This window comes from Micromys minutus (assembly GCF_963924665.1).
Source record: "Micromys minutus genome assembly, contig: SUPER_22_unloc_1, whole genome shotgun sequence".
Taxonomy (NCBI): Eukaryota; Metazoa; Chordata; class Mammalia; order Rodentia; family Muridae; genus Micromys; species Micromys minutus.
In genome coordinates, this window is record NW_027667990.1 from 1,204,391 (window position 1) to 1,222,598 (window position 18,208).

At 41.5% G+C, this 18,208-nt stretch overlaps 1 protein-coding gene and 1 pseudogene across 2 annotated transcripts; one reads left to right on the plus strand and one right to left on the minus strand.

Moving 5' to 3' along the window:
* Nucleotides 1–1,146: 1,146 nt before the first annotated feature.
* On the plus strand, nucleotides 1,147–4,766 carry LOC308435374 (cyclin-dependent kinase 4-like; annotated as a pseudogene). Its single transcript has 2 exons — nucleotides 1,147–1,240; nucleotides 3,853–4,766. The product of its transcript is annotated as a cyclin-dependent kinase 4-like (transcript).
* Nucleotides 4,767–7,044: 2,278 nt separating this feature from the next.
* Nucleotides 7,045–8,454, minus strand: LOC308435375 (putative sperm motility kinase W; the record flags this gene model as incomplete). The annotated part of the gene is made up of 1 exon (XM_080942635.1): nucleotides 7,045–8,454. One exon carries the CDS (start codon nucleotides 8,452–8,454, stop codon nucleotides 7,045–7,047), a length of 1,410 nt encoding a protein of 469 aa, XP_080798761.1.
* Nucleotides 8,455–18,208: the final 9,754 nt, after the last annotated feature.

The window sequence follows — 18,208 nt, forward strand, 5'->3', positions numbered from 1 at the left end:
CACCAGGTCTCTCCTTTCACGTGTAAACACTGTCTTCCCTGAGACAGAATGTTCCAGGTTGGAAAATGGGAAACTCATATTTTCAGACATTGAACTAGATTTTGGGGTCAACAGTATTAGCTATAAAGCCAGTTCAAATTCTGATTTCAAGTGGTTGTGACTTCACTGAGAAAGCAGGTACAGACTTTCAGTTCAGACTGTCTTTGGCAGTAACAAACAGGGAAGGACATTGGTGCAGAGTATCAGCAATTTGGCTCCAGCCTGTGTTGCTTTGGTCATGGATCCTCTTGACCTTTGAATGCTGTACTGAATGTCAGGATCTTATCTGGAGATGTCTGAAAAGACAGCATTGATAGAAGGTCTAAGCATACGTGATTTAGGCAGCTCAACCTACCTGTACCACACAGTCGCTTATTTCCATAGTTAATAAAGTCAGGGAGAGTAAGTTGTTGTGCTCAAGGGGACTGAGAGTCTGCATGGGAAATAAATAAACCAAAGGCTGATGAACAGCCAAGGTCTAGGTTTACCTCTGGTGACAGTTTTTATCTACACCCTTACCTGCTTAGAAGCTCAACATGAATATGTGAAAAAGGCGGAACCACATGCAGGAACACAGCATCCTTACATTTTCCCTCTGTCAGGATGGCCTCCTCGTCTTCTGACTTTCCCATCACCAGCACAAGAGGAGTGCACAGTTCATGCTTTTGGCTTGTTGTGACAGTCAACTCTCCCAGGGCCCGTGATCTGTGTAGAGAACACAATTTCACCAAGAGATGAAATACAGTAAATCCCTTTAGGGTGTGCAGAGTATCACAAACACTCCTCAGTTCCACATGTTCATGATGGCTGAGTGCCACATGGTTGCTCTCAATGTCCTCAGTTTCATGCCTTCTTTCTCTGCAGGCTCAGCCAATCAGAGCTGTCTTCTCAGGGACACTGTTTCCCAACCACCAGGACTGGGATGCTAACTCCATTTTCATTACTGTTCTTACCTCTTTTGATATGGACTTACCTCACCACCTTCATCTTCCTGAATGCAATGGGCTCTGTCAGTCTGTCAGCCCCTCGGACAAGGCATGTGTATCACACTGATGATCCTGGGATCTAGCACGTAGTGAAATCCTTGCACCTCACTCTGGTTATTGAATGGCAACTGACAAAAGAAGAGATAACACCACTTCAAATAGTCTAGAAGCTGGGAACACATCTCAGAGCCAGTCTTCACCCTTGCTCCTTGTGGGTAAGAATGAAGTCAGACCTGTGAAATGAAAATGGCTTCCATGGTGCTAGAGGAAGATTGGAGTAGGCACAGTCCAGGAAGTGACTCAACAGGTTGCAAGGCAAGAACTGAGAGCCTATCTCTGGCAGACATCCCACACTTAGGAAAGAATTGCTAGGAAATGCAGTGACAGATGTCAGGGTTTCACCCACTGACTCATCTGTAGAGGTCCTTCTCTATTGTCCAAATTTTAAAGACTGAGAAGGAGGGCTGGGTGAGTGTCAGGGAGATAACAGTCCTGTCACTAGGAAAACACCAGCTTGCAATGAAAAACTGAAGAAAAGATCAGGGGATGCACCATGTAGCTTCCAGATTGGCCTCACATTAATTTTTGCATACAGCCTTCCACTGTCACAGGTATATCCTCCTTTCTGCCTCCTCAGTGCCAGGAGCTAATTGTAGGGCCAAGTCTCCTCTATGGATACAAAGCAATCATTACCTGAGTTTCAATGGCAGAAAAACCTTGTCAGCGGGTACTCCACTAAGACATGGACTTCTGCGTGAGATGGTGACATCACTGCAGCTTGAAGTGAAGGGGAACATGTCCATCCACACTTTCATCTCTAGGTTCACTCATACAAGCATTAGATTTCTCAGGAGCTTCTGTTGTCTGTGGGAACCATATCCTAATACCATGTCAGCACAGGAAGGAAATGTCTTCCTCTTGATGGAAAGAACAAATGGGGGAAGGAAGAGAAACAAGGGCCAGCTTATGTGTTCTATGAGAATGAGAGTTGCTTGTTCTTGGGGTACAGGAATTGAAGGACTGTGTATCAGATGGTTTGGGCAGCTATCAAAGAGGCCCTGTTCTTGTATGTCATTTCTTACATACCTGTTGTTTTACTGTTTTAGCATGCAGAACAAAAGTGTAGAAATCCAGTCCTTTGTTTATCTATAGATGCTGGTGTCAAGGCTTGGGAGATGTTCCACACTGGTATCACAACCACAGAGTTCGGGCCCTTGGTGTTCCTCTGAACTGCAGGGAGACTTTGAGGTGGCCCATTAGAGACTTGATCATTGTTCCTCTTCCAGGCACCAGATCAACACTATAGATTCCATTTGGACACTTGTCCCTGTGTAAAACATCCTTCGTTATTTTCTGCATAACTTGCTCAGGTAGCAGAATTTCAGTTTGTATTTCCAGTTCAGTGTTGTTATTTTGAGATGTGATCCTTAGCAACAATGAACCACAGCCCTCATAGTCAGGAATCCATGACCATCCTGGACTCACATGAACAAGCTTCTGTAGCACAGCACCATCATCTGCAGAGGAGACACTGAAGGAGAGAGAGGCATTGGATGTGAGGTGACTTAAACACAGGACACATTGGACAGTGGCAGGATCATCCCTGTTGAGAATATACTACTGAATGTGACTTTCCTTGGAAGATTACAACTAGGATAACTGCCAAAGGGCTCAGGAGAACAGGGAACTGGGACAAGTTCAGAGATGAGAGAAGCAATGGACCCTTTACCTTTTCCAGAATGACTAAAAACTGCACATGAGACAGCCAGGGACTACTAAAAATTGTCAAGTCCATTGACTACTGGATGTCAGCATGTTGTGTGTCTGAAACTTAAAGGAACACCCGGGACTTTAGGATGGAGAGAGGAGAGTTCAGTTGTGCCAATGGTCTTTGTCTCATGCTGACTCTGGGATATAGAGAGTCCAGACCCTCTATTCCCTGTCTGAATTTGGTTCAGGATGACTCTAATGACCACCATGTGCAGATAAAGACAGCAGCAACAAGTCCTAGAACTGAAACAAATGGAGAATAGAATTGACTGGGGGAGGGAAAGTGGCTGAGCCTCCTAATAGATGCATGAGTTAAAAGGTGAAAGGAGACAAGTTCAAGTTCTTCATTGTTCCAAGAGTGAGGAGGAGCTTACACCCTGAAGTGTCTTGCATGCATGCCAGTAAGGGACTGCCTCTGTCCCTCTGGGTTGGATACTTTTCTGACAATTTGGTCAAATTTAAGTCATACATTGTTTATTTTAAATTATGCCCTATTCATTTTCTCGACTCCACCTGATGTACATTGTCCTCATTATTTACTGAATGTAAGTGTTTAGGAAAGTATGGATTGGAGCTTAGCTGGGAGTAGGAAACAGGACACAGAAATCATAAAGAAGCCAATAGAGAGCACCCTTCACGGCCTCTATTGTTGTTTCTGTTACTAAATTTCTACCTTCAGTTACTATACTTGACTTCGCTCAGGATGGTTGTATGCATGAGTTTTAAGTTAAAAACCTTTCCCCACAGCCAAACACACCCCACTGTTCTCTCTGTTTCTTTCAGCAATGTAGAGGGAAAGGCTTTGATAAACACCTTTTGAATTGTAGCTCCATATGAGGGCAGTCTTATCACAGAAGTCTCATGGGAGCTTCCTACATTATTAAAAAAAAAATCTCAGCTGGGTACAAAGCCTCAGGTACTGGCTCCCAGGCCCAGATAAAAGCACACCTTCATTGCTCTTGGCCAAGCTTAAGATCCCCTTCTACATGAATGGTGACCATTTGATATGTACCCATGTCTGGTGTTGGTGCTTATGGGATGGTACACTAAGCCTGAGATCCCCACAGTGGCCACTGTGTGGCCTTCAAGTATTTGAGAGTTCCTAATGAAACAGCAGCTGGGAAAGTCCTTTCTCTCAGCACCGTTCATGAGGCAGCCTTGTTAAAGATGATGAAGATCTTTGAACATCCCAGTGTTGCATGGCTGATTGATATCTGTGCTACTTCCTGAACTGATGGGGACATCAAGTTAATCCTCGCATTTGAACATATATATCAGGACATGAGGACATACCTGCACAAAGCAACGCCACTATGCTTGCCATTTGAGACCTTTAGATCTGATGCACCAGTTTCTAAGTAGCCTCCATTATATTCATGCAAACTGCATTGTTCACTGGGAACCGAAGCCAGAGAACATTCTAGTGATAAGTAATGGGACAGTCAAGATGGCTGACTTTGGCCTAGCCAGAATGTTCAGCTTCCAGCTGGCCCTCGTGTCTGTGGATGTTACCCTCTGGTGCTGTGCTCATGAAGTTCTGCCGTCTACTTATGCAACACCTGTAGGCATGTGGATCATTGGCTGTATCATCAGAGAGATGTTTCAACAGAAGCCTCTCTTCTGTGGAAATTGAAGCTGACCAGTTGGGCAAAGTCTTTGAACTTATTTGATATCCTCAAGAAGAAGACTGGCCTCCAGAGGTATCTCTTCCTCAAGGAGCCTTTGCCCCGAGAGAGCCTTGTCCAGAACAGTCAGGGGTGCCAGACATGGAGGAATCTGGAGGACAGCTGCTGCTGGAAAATTTTACCTTTAACCCACAGAAGCAAGTCTGTGCCTTCCGAGGCATCCCTGCAGCACCAAGACCTGCACAAGGAGGAAAGCGACTGGAGTGAGAAGAGGGGCTGCCTGCCTCAGTTTCCAGACACTTGGTGGGAGGACCTGGATGAAGTGGCAGGCTCTGCCTACTCCTGAGGCCGTGCAGAATCCTCCAACTTTTTACAGAGATCATTTTCACCCTTAAATGACAATCCCTCATTTCTCCTTATAGGTTTACCCCCCCGTACCTCCCTTTTTTCTACACTAAATGTCAAGTGTATTTGTTTTCTTCTCTTCCTGAATCATACTGGTATAGTTTTTATACAAGAAAAATAAAAGCAGACAATGAAGTATGGTCTTCAAAAAACAAAACAAAACAAAACAAAGTCCAAGATGAATTGTTCTACAGAGATATGGGATGGCAGGTGAAGGAGAAAAAATTAGCCAGATCAGTATAATCATGCCCCTTTGTAGGTATGACTGGCCTCCAGAGGTATCTCAATCTTAAGGAGCCTATATCCCCAGAAAGCCTCAGCTAGGGCAGTCAGGGGTGCCAGAGATGGAGGAACCTGGAGCACAGCTGCTGCTGGAAGAAGACTTAGTGTTAGAAAGATGGCAATGGTTAGGATGCAAATCTTCAAGATTCTTAGGAATAAAAGCCTTTTTGGATCATTCAAAAGATTTACAGCTTTTCTGGGCAAAGTGCAAAAGATGTGCTGTGTAACTACTCCCATCAAACCCACAGGAAAGCAGGTCACACAGGCTGAGTGGTCTCCATGATGGAAGCACTCTGTCTTTCTGTGTTCTCTAAACCTCAGTGCACGGTTCTTGAGCCCAGCAACGAGTTTCCTAACACTGTCAGGCAGACAGAAGCCTGGACTTTCTCTCACACCTGAAGCCCACTTTCTATGTCCGCCAATGGCACTGCTGTCAGCTACATACAATGTCCCAATCCTTCTGGGGCTGACTCTCAGGAGGATGGCTAGTTCAAATGTTGCTGCAGGTTTAGAGTGATACCTAAGGCAACTGGTTATTGTGAGAAACCATGAAGGTGCATCCTAGGTGAGCACATGTGTAGGAATCTGAATAGAGACACTTTGAGTGTCCTGTGGCCTGCACAGTAGCTGCCTGAGACAGCACATTTACTGAATGCTTAGGTAAGCCAGCAACAATGCTGCTGTGTCAGGAGGCTTCACATTTCTGTGTTCTGGAGCAGGCATTTGTTGTGCTCATGGGGAGCACATTTCTTCTTGTTGGTATCAGGGCAAATGATGGGAGGAAAGGACAGTGTAGAATGTGAGAGGTGAGTGTGCTGGGAGAGTCAGTTTGAAGTTCTGTTGCCTTGAGTCTGTTGACTGTGAAGATCCTCTGGCAGCTCCTCAGCCCTGGTTTCAAGATGGTTTGAAAGATTAGAATGCTGCTGTCTGCCTAGGCTCTGAATGCCACAGTGGAGAATATGGTGACATTGAAACCATTTCATCTCTGAGCAATATAAGACACCTAAAAACTGGGAATCCACATCTGATACCCAATGTAAGAAACATAGCAGCAATGTGAGAATTCACAGGGCTTAGTACACTGTGCCTTCCAATTGAATTATAGAAAGACATTGATATGGCCACCTTGTACCTCAACCATTGTCACTATTTCAAGCACTAGGTCTCCAAGCATAATCTCTACCTGGATATTTTCCCCACAGACGACAGGTATACATGCCCCCTTTCACTCTGGCTGTACCCACAGACACTTGATGGTTACTGCTAGTTCAGTTGCCTTAGATCCCACCTAGGCATTCTCCAAAAAGGTTTTTTCCTCAGATGTTAAGTATCAGGGTTTAATCCAGCTGGGATAGAAATAATTTCTGAAAATAAGCTTATAGCACCCCCTAAGAGTGTGGTAAACCTCTAGACCCTAAAGCATTAATAATTCAAGAGCTAAGAATGCAGCCTTGTGGCAATCCTTGTTATTTAAAAATCATTATGTTTAATCTTTACATATCAAGAAAACTTCGACATTTCCATATTACATTTATTTTATATGTATTTTATGCTTATCATAGCTAGTAAATTTAGAGTACTATCAAACCTATAAAAATCAATTAAGTACTGAAAAAATATTTTCATATAGTTTTATGCACAAATGCTTTGAAAATCTGTATATTTATCTGTTTTTTTTTAAAATAAGTTTGTTTATTTTTTAAAAGACCTGAAAATCAATTGCAAATAAAAAAGAGAAAGAAAGAAATCTTGTCATCCCGACAGACTCCAAAAAATACATCTTTTTGATTTTTTTCTAATAAGAAGACATGAATAAAACAGAGACAATAAAATTCAGAGCTGAGATGCATCCCCACCTGGCAAACTTGCTTACCTTCTCATCGGGTTTTTCTCACTATCTCTTCCAGGGGAGCCATTTTTTTGGAGAATGGATGTTGTCATTTTTTCCTTCGTGCACAGGGAAAGCAGCAGATGTTGGAGAAGCGATTCCGTATCCACCTACGAAATTTCTTCAGTCGCCCAATCTTCTGACAGGGAGATTTTATTTCAATTTCAGAGTCTTGTGAAGTAGTCGGGAGTGTTTCGATTTCTAATACGTTGTTACACACACATGGGCCAGCCACTGCTCTTGAATGTGGGACACTGCTAGAAGCTCTGCTCTGCTTACAGGGGTAATGCAGAGCAATGGGAGGCAGGGACACACTCCTGGCCAACTTGTGTCCCGATGGTTTCAGTGGAACAGGCCCCTGCTCTCCTGAGGGCCTGATGTGGAGGAGGCCAAAGTTTGGCTCACTGGCCCTTCTCTTTAGGGGAAGAGTATGTGTTGGGGATGCGGATGGTGTAGGACAGGGATCCACAGCCTTGGCTGAAGAGGGAGATCCATGCTTATGCCCTAGGTCTACATGTGCTTTTAATGTTAGATATGCACCCATTGGTGCATCGTATTTCTTTTTGTGCAGGGAATTCAAAATCTGGATGGCATTGTATCCCATGTCACACAGCATATCAATGATTTTGAAGTCTGGGTCTATCTTGGTCGAGATGGTTATTTCGCACTTCCTCACCCATGGATGGTTTTCAATTTCTTCGATGGAAGGCCTCATCTCTGGGGGAACCGTGAGGACTTGGTGGATCAGGTTCTCCAGTTGTCTAGAGAGTAAACGTGGAACAGCATAGGTCCCTGTTAAAATATTTTTACTGATCTCTTTGATGGTCTCTCCTCTAAACGGGAAGAACCCTGCTGTAATAAAAAAGAGCAGCACGCCCAAACTCCACACATCCGCCTTCTTTCCCTCGTAGGGCTCCCTTAATATAAGCTCTGGGGCAAAATATATTCTGGCTCCACGTGGCACTTTCATTAATTTCCCAGGTCTGCATCTCCTGGCTAGGCCAAAGTCTATTATTTTGATATTACCTTTAGCATCTCTTACTATGTTATCCGGCTTGATATCTCCGTGTACAATATCTCGTTGGTGGCAGAATTTTATTCCCGAAACTATCTGTCCAAATGTTTTTTTTGCCTCCTCCTCCGACAGTTGGCCTTGGTCTCTTACTATTTCAAATAAGTTTCCTCCTGGGACATATTCCAATATAAAATGTATGTTACTTGCTGTTTCTAAGACTTGGAAAAGGCGAATGATGTAAGGATGTTGTAGTGTCTCCAATATTGCTCTTTCTGTCTGGATCCACCTGATGTTCTTCTCGCTAATCTGTACCGTTTTGATGGCAACCAGAGCCTTGGTTTTCAGGTGCCAGGCCAATTTCACAGTGCCAAATGAACCCTGGCCAAGTAAGAAACCCACATTATACTGACTTCTCAAAGTCTCTGTTTTTAAATTGCTGTCCATGAGGCTGTTCCCTGTGCTCTGGTGCACAGAGGTTGTGAGATAATACAACCTGAAAATTAACAATCTAGTCAAATCTGAACGAGTCCCACAGGTCACCCAAATCAGCTTCCTGCTCTATCTGGACAAAACTCACAGGCTAGTCCACAGTCTTATACTGAGGACATTCATTCTTCTATCACAGTGGTTCTTTGTGAGGTCAGAGCATGAACTTCACCATGGAGATAGGGTTATCCTGCAGTGTGGCTGTTTCCACTCTGAGCCACAGGGTTATTTCCACTTTCATGAAAATGAGACTATCCTCTATCATCTTCTTCAGCAGATCAAAAGACAGATATTTACTTGTTTAGAAGTTACAGGCTGCAGAGGGCATCTGCTGCACCAGGGAAGTGTTTTAAAGCTGCAGCCAGAGAGAGAGCTTTGGTCAGCTCTGCACCCTCCAGCTTTTTAGGCTCATGAGCCTCCAGTTAGAGGAGCAGCACCTGGGAGGTGCACTGAAGGTCCAATAAGAGAGCCCTTGTTTAGTCCTCTTCAGGATATTTATTGATTAATTTATTTATTCCTATCACTTTCCAAAATAAAGACAGTTTATGATGAGTGCTTGGACAGTTCAGAAGCCTCCCTCTGCAAATAAGGAGGCCCAATCAAAGTGCAATGATCAAACAGGAAGGAAGCACTGGGACTCAGAGCAGGAAGGGCCCTGGGCTCCCCAGTGGGAACAGTTTCTTCTTGCCTCTACTACTTTACTAAAACTCTTCTTCTTGCCTTTGTTCTGGGATCTGTTTCTTTTGTTGCAACCTCCCATTCTTCCTCTGAACTTTGTCTGAAGTTCCTCCTCCTCTTCACTGTTCCTGCCTGTGTTTCTGATAGTTCCTGCATCCAAAATGCTGTCCCCTGAAAGCACCATGGCTGCCATCCTGCTTACCTCTGCCATCTAGATATTCTTCCAGAGTTCCTTTCCAATGATGGGTTCCTGGTCCCTGGATCAGGCAGGGCAGGGGCGCACTTTCTGTGTGCTCTCTGCAGAGATTTCTCTGCCCCCTGGCTAGTCGGAACCCCTTCTCCTCAGGCTTGTATCTCTGGGTCTCTGCTGGTATTCGTCAAGACTCCTCATTCTCTGATGAACAGCTCTGAACCACCATGTCTACCTTAGGCAGTACCAGTGGTTGCCACCAAGACTCGAAAATTGCCATTGAAACACCCTTCAGTGTGATTTCCTTTGGCTTCTTTGTAATGTAGCCATGTACAGACTGGACATCGTGCTTTATGAATGTGTTAGGCAACAGCTCCTTGACCTCCTCCTTTTTATCAGAGAAGATGGGTGTGTGCCATAGATGACCACTGTGCACTCAGATCACATCCCCAATCCCCACTGCCCTCTCTGTCCTGTGACACTTAATCTCCAGGTGTCCACAGTTATGGCTGCTTCCTGAGTCTTCATCCCTATCAGGTCCAGCTGTTTGTGTGCACATTTTGTGTATTTCTTCAAAACATTAAAATCCCATGAGGTCAAGTTTCAGAGAAAAGGCAGTGTTTGGGGGTTGTCTTCAAAAGCTTTCTTATTTGCCACACATAAAATTTCGTCCACTTGATTAGCAAAACCCATATCCAAATAGTATTACCACAACCTGGGGTTCCGAACAGAAATCACCCCCACTATGCACTCCTTCAAAATGACCACCTTAGGTAGTTCCAACCGAAGAACAAATTACTGATAGCTTTTTGCTGATGTCACTGTAGTCTCTGGTCATTTGATTTGCTAGTTCTCTTCTAGGTCCAGGAATAGAAGTTTTTTTTTTTTTGTAAGTTGCTTTTCTATACTATCATATCATTGGCAAATAGTGATACCCTGACTACTTATCTGACAAGTTGTATCCCCTTGATTCCATTTTGTTGTCTTATTGCTCTAGGTAGAAGATTGAGGCCTTTTTGGATAGATACAGGAGAGTGGGTCTTGTTGACTTCTCATTCATCTTATTGGGATTGCTTCATGTATCTCTCCATGTTATTTGATCTTGCCTGTTGCTTTGCTCTATGTTGCTTTTATTATGTTTCAGTTTGTGCTTTCAATTCTCGGTCTTTCTAGTACTTTTAACATGAATGCCTGCAGTATTTTGTCAAATGCATTTTCAGCATCTAGGGAGAGAACCATGTAATTTTTTTCCTTTGGTTCATGTATGTAGTGGGATAATTTAATATATTTTCATATATTGAATGACTCTTACATCCCTAGGATTAGGGCTAATTGATCGATTATGGTAAATGGTGCTTGAGATGTTTTCTTGGATTGAGTTTGTAAGAATAGTAATGTGTATTATTGGAACAACATTCATAATCAGAATTGGTCTGAAGTTTTCTTCCTTTGTTGGGTCTTTGTGTGGTTTAGGTATCAGAGTAATCATGCTTTCATAGAATGAATTAGGTATTGTTCCTTCTAATTCTACTTTAAGGAATGATTCTATTTTCTGGAATTCTTTTTTATGGAACACATGGAGTGTTGATGTTAGGTCTTTCTTGTAGGACTGGTAGAATTCTGCTCTAAAGCCATCTCTGTTGGGCTTTTTGAGTTGGGATGTTTTTAATACCTTCTTCTATTCCTTAGGGGATATGGGACTGTTTATATAGCTTATCTGCTCTTGATTTAACTTTGGAACTTGCAGTCGTGAAAATAATATATTTCATCTAGATTTTCCAATTTTGTTTAGTACAGACTTTTGTTGTAGGATCTGATGATGTATTTGAATTTTCTGGGTTTCTCATGTTACTCTTTTCATTTCTGATTTTGTTAATTTGGATACCTTCTTTGGGTCCTTAAGTTAGGCTAGGGATTTATCTCTCTTGTTGTTCTCAAAGAAACAGATTTTGGTTTTGTTGATTCTTTGTTTCATTCTCTTTGTTGCTATTTGGTTGGTTCTGGCCCTGTGTTTGACTATTTCCTGGCATCTACTACTCTTGTGTGTGTTAGCTTCCTTTTGTTCAAGAGTTTTCAGATGTGCTGTTAAATTGCTAGCTTAAGATCTCTCTGATTTCTTTACCAAGGTACATATTTCTATTAATTTTCCTCTTAGCCCTGTTTTCATTATGTCCCATAAGTGTAGGTATGCTGGGTCATCAGTTTCATTAAATTTCAGTAAGTCTATAATTTCTTTCATTATTTTTTCTCTGGCCAATTTACCACAGAGTAGAGAGTTGTTCCGTTTCCATAGATATGTGGGTTTTTCTGGTATTTTCATTATTCTTGATATCTAGTATTTGTCAGTGGTGATCTCATAGGATGCACTGGACTGTTTCAATAAACTTGTATTGTTTGAGGCTTGTTTTGTGACCAATCATATGGTCAATTTTTAAACAGAAACCATGGCCAGATAAGAGGGAGATATTTCTTTTGGTTTTAGGTTGAAATGTTCTGTAGACACTTGTTAAATCTATTCGGTTCATGACCTCTCTTAGTTTCATGGTATCTCTGTTTAATTTCTGTATCAAAGTCCTGGACATTAATGAGAGTGAGGTATTTAAGTCTCCCAGTATTATTGTGTGAGATTCAATGTGTGTTTTGACCTTCAGTAAAGTTTCTTTTATGAGTGTGGAATACTTTGGTTTGGGGCATCAATGTTCAGGGAGTGTTTTTTTCTTTCTTTTTTTCTCTTTTTTTGTTAATGTCTCTCTCCAGCCTCCCATGCTAAAGATGTACGAAGTATGTAGTCAGAGCCTAAATAGTTATTTTTGTGAAGAAGTTCCTGACACAACTCTCTCCACAGTATAGTGCTGTTCATCAATAGATTCTCTTGAAGCAGGGTAGGACCATCTAGAGAAAGGGCTCCTGGAAAGATCATTTCTGTTAGTGGAGATGATCTTATTTTGGTTTCCAGATCTCCTGTCCCAGGATTAATCATCACTGGTCATTCCAGCTTTAGGATGACCTACTGCCCTCCACTGGTTGTCATTCTTGCCTGCACTTTCATGAATAGCTTAAAAAAGAGTCATAGACACAGCCAGAGAGAGTCAGAAAGTGAACGAGAGGGAGAACTAAATATAATGTTTTGGAAACAAAGGAATAGACATTTAGTGTAAAGTTCTGTAAATAAGCACTTTATATATTTTTAATTTTATGCCAATCTGTGTGGCATGGTGAGAAATCACACTGTCCCATGAGATTCTATGGAGCAAACTAGGTAAAAGACCCTCATCTAGAGGACCTTTACCTGAGGAGGCCCCAGGACCCAAGAACCAGCTGAGACCACTGGATGCAAGTCACAAGAGGGTTTATTGCTCCCATACAGGTGTCCGTGGGTGACAGCCTATTTGGAGGACAGGCACGCCGGACAAAGGGACAGTTTTCTTTTCATAGTGCTTGTGGGGCAGATGTGAGGGACAGAAGCAGAAGCATAGTTACAGGGTTCTAATTGGTTAGTTTAAATGTGGTCAAGGAGTGAGTCTAAGGACACGGTTCCAAAGACACTGATCCTGGTGTCAGCTGGGACTGCAGTTTTTCTGAGAATAGCTGCTTTGTGCTTCTCTGAGAGCAGTTGCCTTATAGGGCTTATTTGGGGGCTTTCTGTTCTCTGTCTGTTGCAAGCTGGCTGCCCATCAGTATCTTGTTTGGCCACCTGGGCCATGACCTGGCCCGCCCTGTGTGCACAGCCTTGAAGAAATGGCGTTATTGTTGCTAAGCAGGGGTCTTTCATAGGGGCTACATTTCATCCACTGAACAAGCATTTGTCCATGCAGGAAGAATATATTTAATCAAAATGGACAAAGATAACCGATAAGTTAATCTTGAATTTCAATTTATTCCTATAAGATGATATGGGTGTGCTAGCAAGACAATGCAGTTGAAAGACAGGATGCTCTTTCACAGGACTCACATGGTGGTTCCAGGCCCTACATTGTGGCTAACAACATCTTTAATCTCCAGGTCCAGTGGATGAACACATTCCTCTACTGTCCTCACATACCAAGGGCTGGAATGGCCTGCCGTCATGTAGGCAAGGAAAACACTCATTGATGCCAAGTGAAAATTTAAAAAAAAAAATTAAAAAGTAAAGAAAAAACATAAGTTCCTGCCTTAATGGGCAGGAATAAAAGAAACATTGACTACTAGAAAGCAAACAGGTTAAGAGGAGGACATGTCAGTCCTATGGCTTTTTCCTGGGTACTCCCCTTCTTGTCCATATTACCTCTCACCTACAGAAAAATCTAACAAAGATCAATTAGTGCTTGTAGAACTCTTGACCTCAAGACCTGCTTTAGTGCCAGTCCTGACTTCCTTTGGTGATGAACAGTGATATGGAAGTGTAAGCTGAATAAACCCCCTTCCTCCCCAACTTGCTCCTTGATCATGATGTTTGTGCAGGTGATAAACCCTGACTAAGACAATATGTTCAAAGGAGCCAATCATAGGTCTTCCACAAGAGCAATGAGAGCTCTTAACCACATAGTCATTTCCCCAACCCTGTTTTCTTTCTTTTTTTTCTTTGAAAATATATGCACATGTATATATGGTGAGTTTATTCCTTCTGTATCTTACTCTCTTCTTTATTATGAACATATTTTCTGTACTTTTACAACTTTATTTTACAAATCAAAGACAAATGTACAGATTTTAAGCATTTATGCATAAAAGTATGAGAATACATTTTTGTCTGTACTTGATTTTTTTTAAAGATTTGATAGGATGCACTACAATCTTAGTAATTACAATGAGCATAAAGTACCTGTAAAACCAGATGTAACCTGGAAATAGTCAAAGTTTTTCCGGTGTGTAAAGAATAAGCATAAAGGTTTTTCCTCTTCTTTTTTTCCTTTAATTTCATATAGTCTGTGGGTTATTTCTGGGGTGTTCAGAGCTTTCTGGGGCTAGTATCTAATTATCAGTGACTGCATATTATGTTACTTCTTTTGTGACTGGGTTACCTCATTCAGGATGATGTTCTCTAGATGCATCCATTTTCATAAGAATTTCACATTTTCAAACCATTGGTCCCGATTTTCTTCATAGACAATTTTATTGGATATTTTATGTCTTTACAGTACAAATGTTATCCCCTTTCCCTGTTCTCTTATCCTGTCCCCTGAAGGCTCATTGTAACCCCCTCACATGCTTCTGTAAAAGTGCTCCCACTCCCAATCACACAATCCCACCTCAACCACACTGGCGAAAAGGTGCCTTCACAGACCGGACCATGGGCTTCTTCTTCTATTGGTGCCAGTCAATGCCATCTTATGCTAAATATGTCACTTGATCCATGGATCCCTCCATGTGTACTCATTGGTTTGTTGTTTGGTACATGGGAGCTCTGGGGGTGGGTCTAGTTAGTTGATACTGTTTTTTTTTTTTTTTTTTTTTTTTTTTATGGGGCTGTAAATCGCTTCAGCTACTTCAGTCCTTTCTCTAACCTTTCTCTAATTCCTCCATTGGGTCTCCTTGTACAATTCAATGATTAACTGCAATCATCCTTATCCCTGGAGACATACCTATCAGGCTTCTATCATCAAGCATGTCTTGACTTCAACAATAGTGACTGATTTTGGTGGCTGCATATGGGATAGATCTCGAGATGTAGCAGTCTCAGTGTGACCTTTCCTTCAGGCCCTGCTCCCCTTTTGGTCAATGTCATTCCTCCTGTGAGTATTTCTTCTCTCTTCTGAAAGGGACTGATGGATCCACATTTTGGTCTTTCTTCTTCTTGAGCTTCATATGGTATGGGAATTGTTTCTTGGGTATCCCAAGCTTTTGAACTAATATTTATTAATTGGTGAGTACATACCATGGATGTTCATTTGTGAATGGGGTACCTCACTCAGGATGATGCTTTCTAGCTCCATCCATTTTCCTAAGAATTTCATGTAGTCATAGTTTTTAAGAGCTGAGTAGTATTCCATTGTGCAAATGTACCATATTTTCTGTCTTTATTCCTGTTGAATAACATCTGGGTTCTTTCCACCTTCTGGTTATTATAAATAAGGCTTCTGTGATTGTAGTGGAGATCATAATCTTGTTAAACGTTTCTGCATGTTTTGGGTATATTTCTAGGAGTGGTATAGTTGGATCCTCATGTAGTACTATGGCCAATTTTCTGAGGAACCACCAGAGGGATTTCCAGAGTGCTTGTAGCAGCTTCAAATTTAACCATCAATTATGGAGTATTCATCTTTCTCCACATCATTGCTAGCATCTGCTGTCACCTGATTTTTTTTTCATCTTAATTATTCTGACTGGAGTGAAGTGGAATCTCAGTGTTGTTTTCATTTGCATTTCCCTGATGACTAGGAATGTTGAATCATCCTTAGGTGCTTCTCAACCATTTTATATTCCTCAGTTGAAAATTTTTTGTTTACCTCTGCATCCCATTTCTACTAGGATTATTTTGTTCCCTGAAATCTAATTTCTTGAGTTCTTTGTATATATTAGATATTAGCCTCGATTGGGTGAAGGATTGGTGAAGACCCTTTCCCAATCTGTTGATTGCTGTTTTGTTTTATTGACATTCTTTGCCTTACAGAAGTGATGCAATTTTATGAGGTCCAATTTCTTAATTCTTGATTTTATAGGATAAGCCATTGGTATTCAGTTAGTGAAATCCTCCCCCATGTTCATGTGTTTCAGGGTCTTGCCCAATTTCTTTTTATCAGTTTTAGTGTATCTTCTTTATGTGGAAGTCTTCTACCCACTTGAACTTGAAATTTGGATGAGGATAGTTGCATTCTTCTACATGCTGACCTTCAGTTAAACAGCACCATCTATTGAAAATGCTTTCCTTTGGATGATTTTAACTCCTTTGTCTAAAATCCACTGACTATATGTATGTGGATTCATTTCTGGACCTTCAACACTATTCCACGGTCTTCCTGCCTGTTTGTGTATCAAGACCATGCACTTTTTATTATGTGGATCCTTTCAGTCCATGAGCATGGAAGATCTTTTCATCTTCTGAGATCTTCGTCAATTTCTTTCTTCAGACACTTGAAGTTCTTGTCATACAGATCTTTCCTTGCTTGGTTAGAGCCACAACAAAGTACTTTATACTAATAGGGACAAATGTACAGGGCAAGTTTCTGATTTCCTCTTCCCACTCATGTGTTGGAGCTCTTCCTAGCTTATTTCTTTTCTGAGCTATAGTAAACAGTGCAGCAATGAGCCTGTATGACTGAGTATCCCTGCTTCATATTGATGGATCAACCAGCAGTCCCATTTTACTTGTTCTGAGGAAGTTTCCTCTTTTACACGGGAGTCACTGATGATTGTGAGTCACTACTTGTGTGCTGATACTGCAACCCAGGTCGTTGGCATGAGCAGACAGTATTTTTCACTCTTGAGGTGTCTCTCAAATTCTTACAATGTAGGGTTCATGGATGGCCTGATGCATGACTTGGATCTTTAGTCAACATTTGGTTAGGAGCTAAACTCAGGTATTTTATTAGAACAATGATAGCTCTTAAAAACTTAACCATTTTTTTTGCCCACAAATGTTCAGAAAAGGTTTTGCACATGAATATTGTGGAGTATATTTCTTTTTTACCTCACTCACCTCCCTTTGTCACCCACTTCCCATCACATTGGTTCCATTGTCTCCATATTACACAAGATTATGTCACCTTTATGTATGTATGATGACTTAATATGTTCATATAGAATTCAGGACTGTGGCTAGTTTGATATACTTAATGTGATTTTCCATGACTGCTTCCATTGTCCAGATAATGACTTCTGCTAATCCCATCTTGTATGTGTACTATATTTCATTTGTCCACAGCTCTGGAGATGGGTGTCTGGTTTCAATTGTTTGGTGTCATACTTCGTAGTGTAGTGAGCAATGATATGCAATACCTACCTCTGTGCTATGTTGGCATCCATTATATACCATAGAGTAGTACAGCTAGGTCATATTGACAATCTGTGTGTTCTGAGAAACCTGCATCCTGATTCACACAGTCACTTGACCAGCTCACATTAGCATTACCAGTGTCTAAGGCCCTGTTGTCTACCACATTACCAGCATTCATTGTTCTGTTTTCTTAGTAAACAATAATTTGGTTAATATTTAAAAGTTCAAAGGGCATGTCTCAAACATATTCATCTCCCCTTCTTCCAAGTGTTACCAAAAATGCATTGGCATTCCTACCCAACATCCTCTGTTTTGTGACATAACCAGAGGGGGTTATTGAATTCCAGTCCCAGCATGACAAATATGTTTCTGGTGGGCTGTGCCTTTACTAATTTCTCCTCTCTTGTTAAATCCTTACATTCCATTCTTTAGTTTAGCAACCAATTCCATTAGCTTATTTCACTCTGTCTTCTTTCTGAGGCTCCTACCCAGGTCCAGTTATCATAGAATTGAACTTCAGCAATCAGAATCCGCTTTTAACTCACCTATTTGCCATGCCCAGTAACAACAATCCAGTGTATTCTACCCATTGTAACCTTTTCCTGTTGAAAATCTGAGATATTGATTATTTGCTGTTGTGCCTGAGTGAGTCAGAAATTAGCCACTTTAAATCAACAGTGAAAAACATGTGTGTTTAAGTGTGCATTTGTGGTCTCAGTTTAATCCTCTTCCTGTAGTGAGCATTCTCTATTCCTCCTGTGTGTTGTTCCCTTCAAAACATTCCCTGTGAATATGCAAAACATAAATCTACCCACTGCATATAGGAAACAAAGAACATAGTATAGATACCACAAAGTCTAGCTTTGTGATGCAATGACAATTATTCCCAGGGATATGGAGTGGAAGGTGACTCAATGGAAGAGAGAATCAAA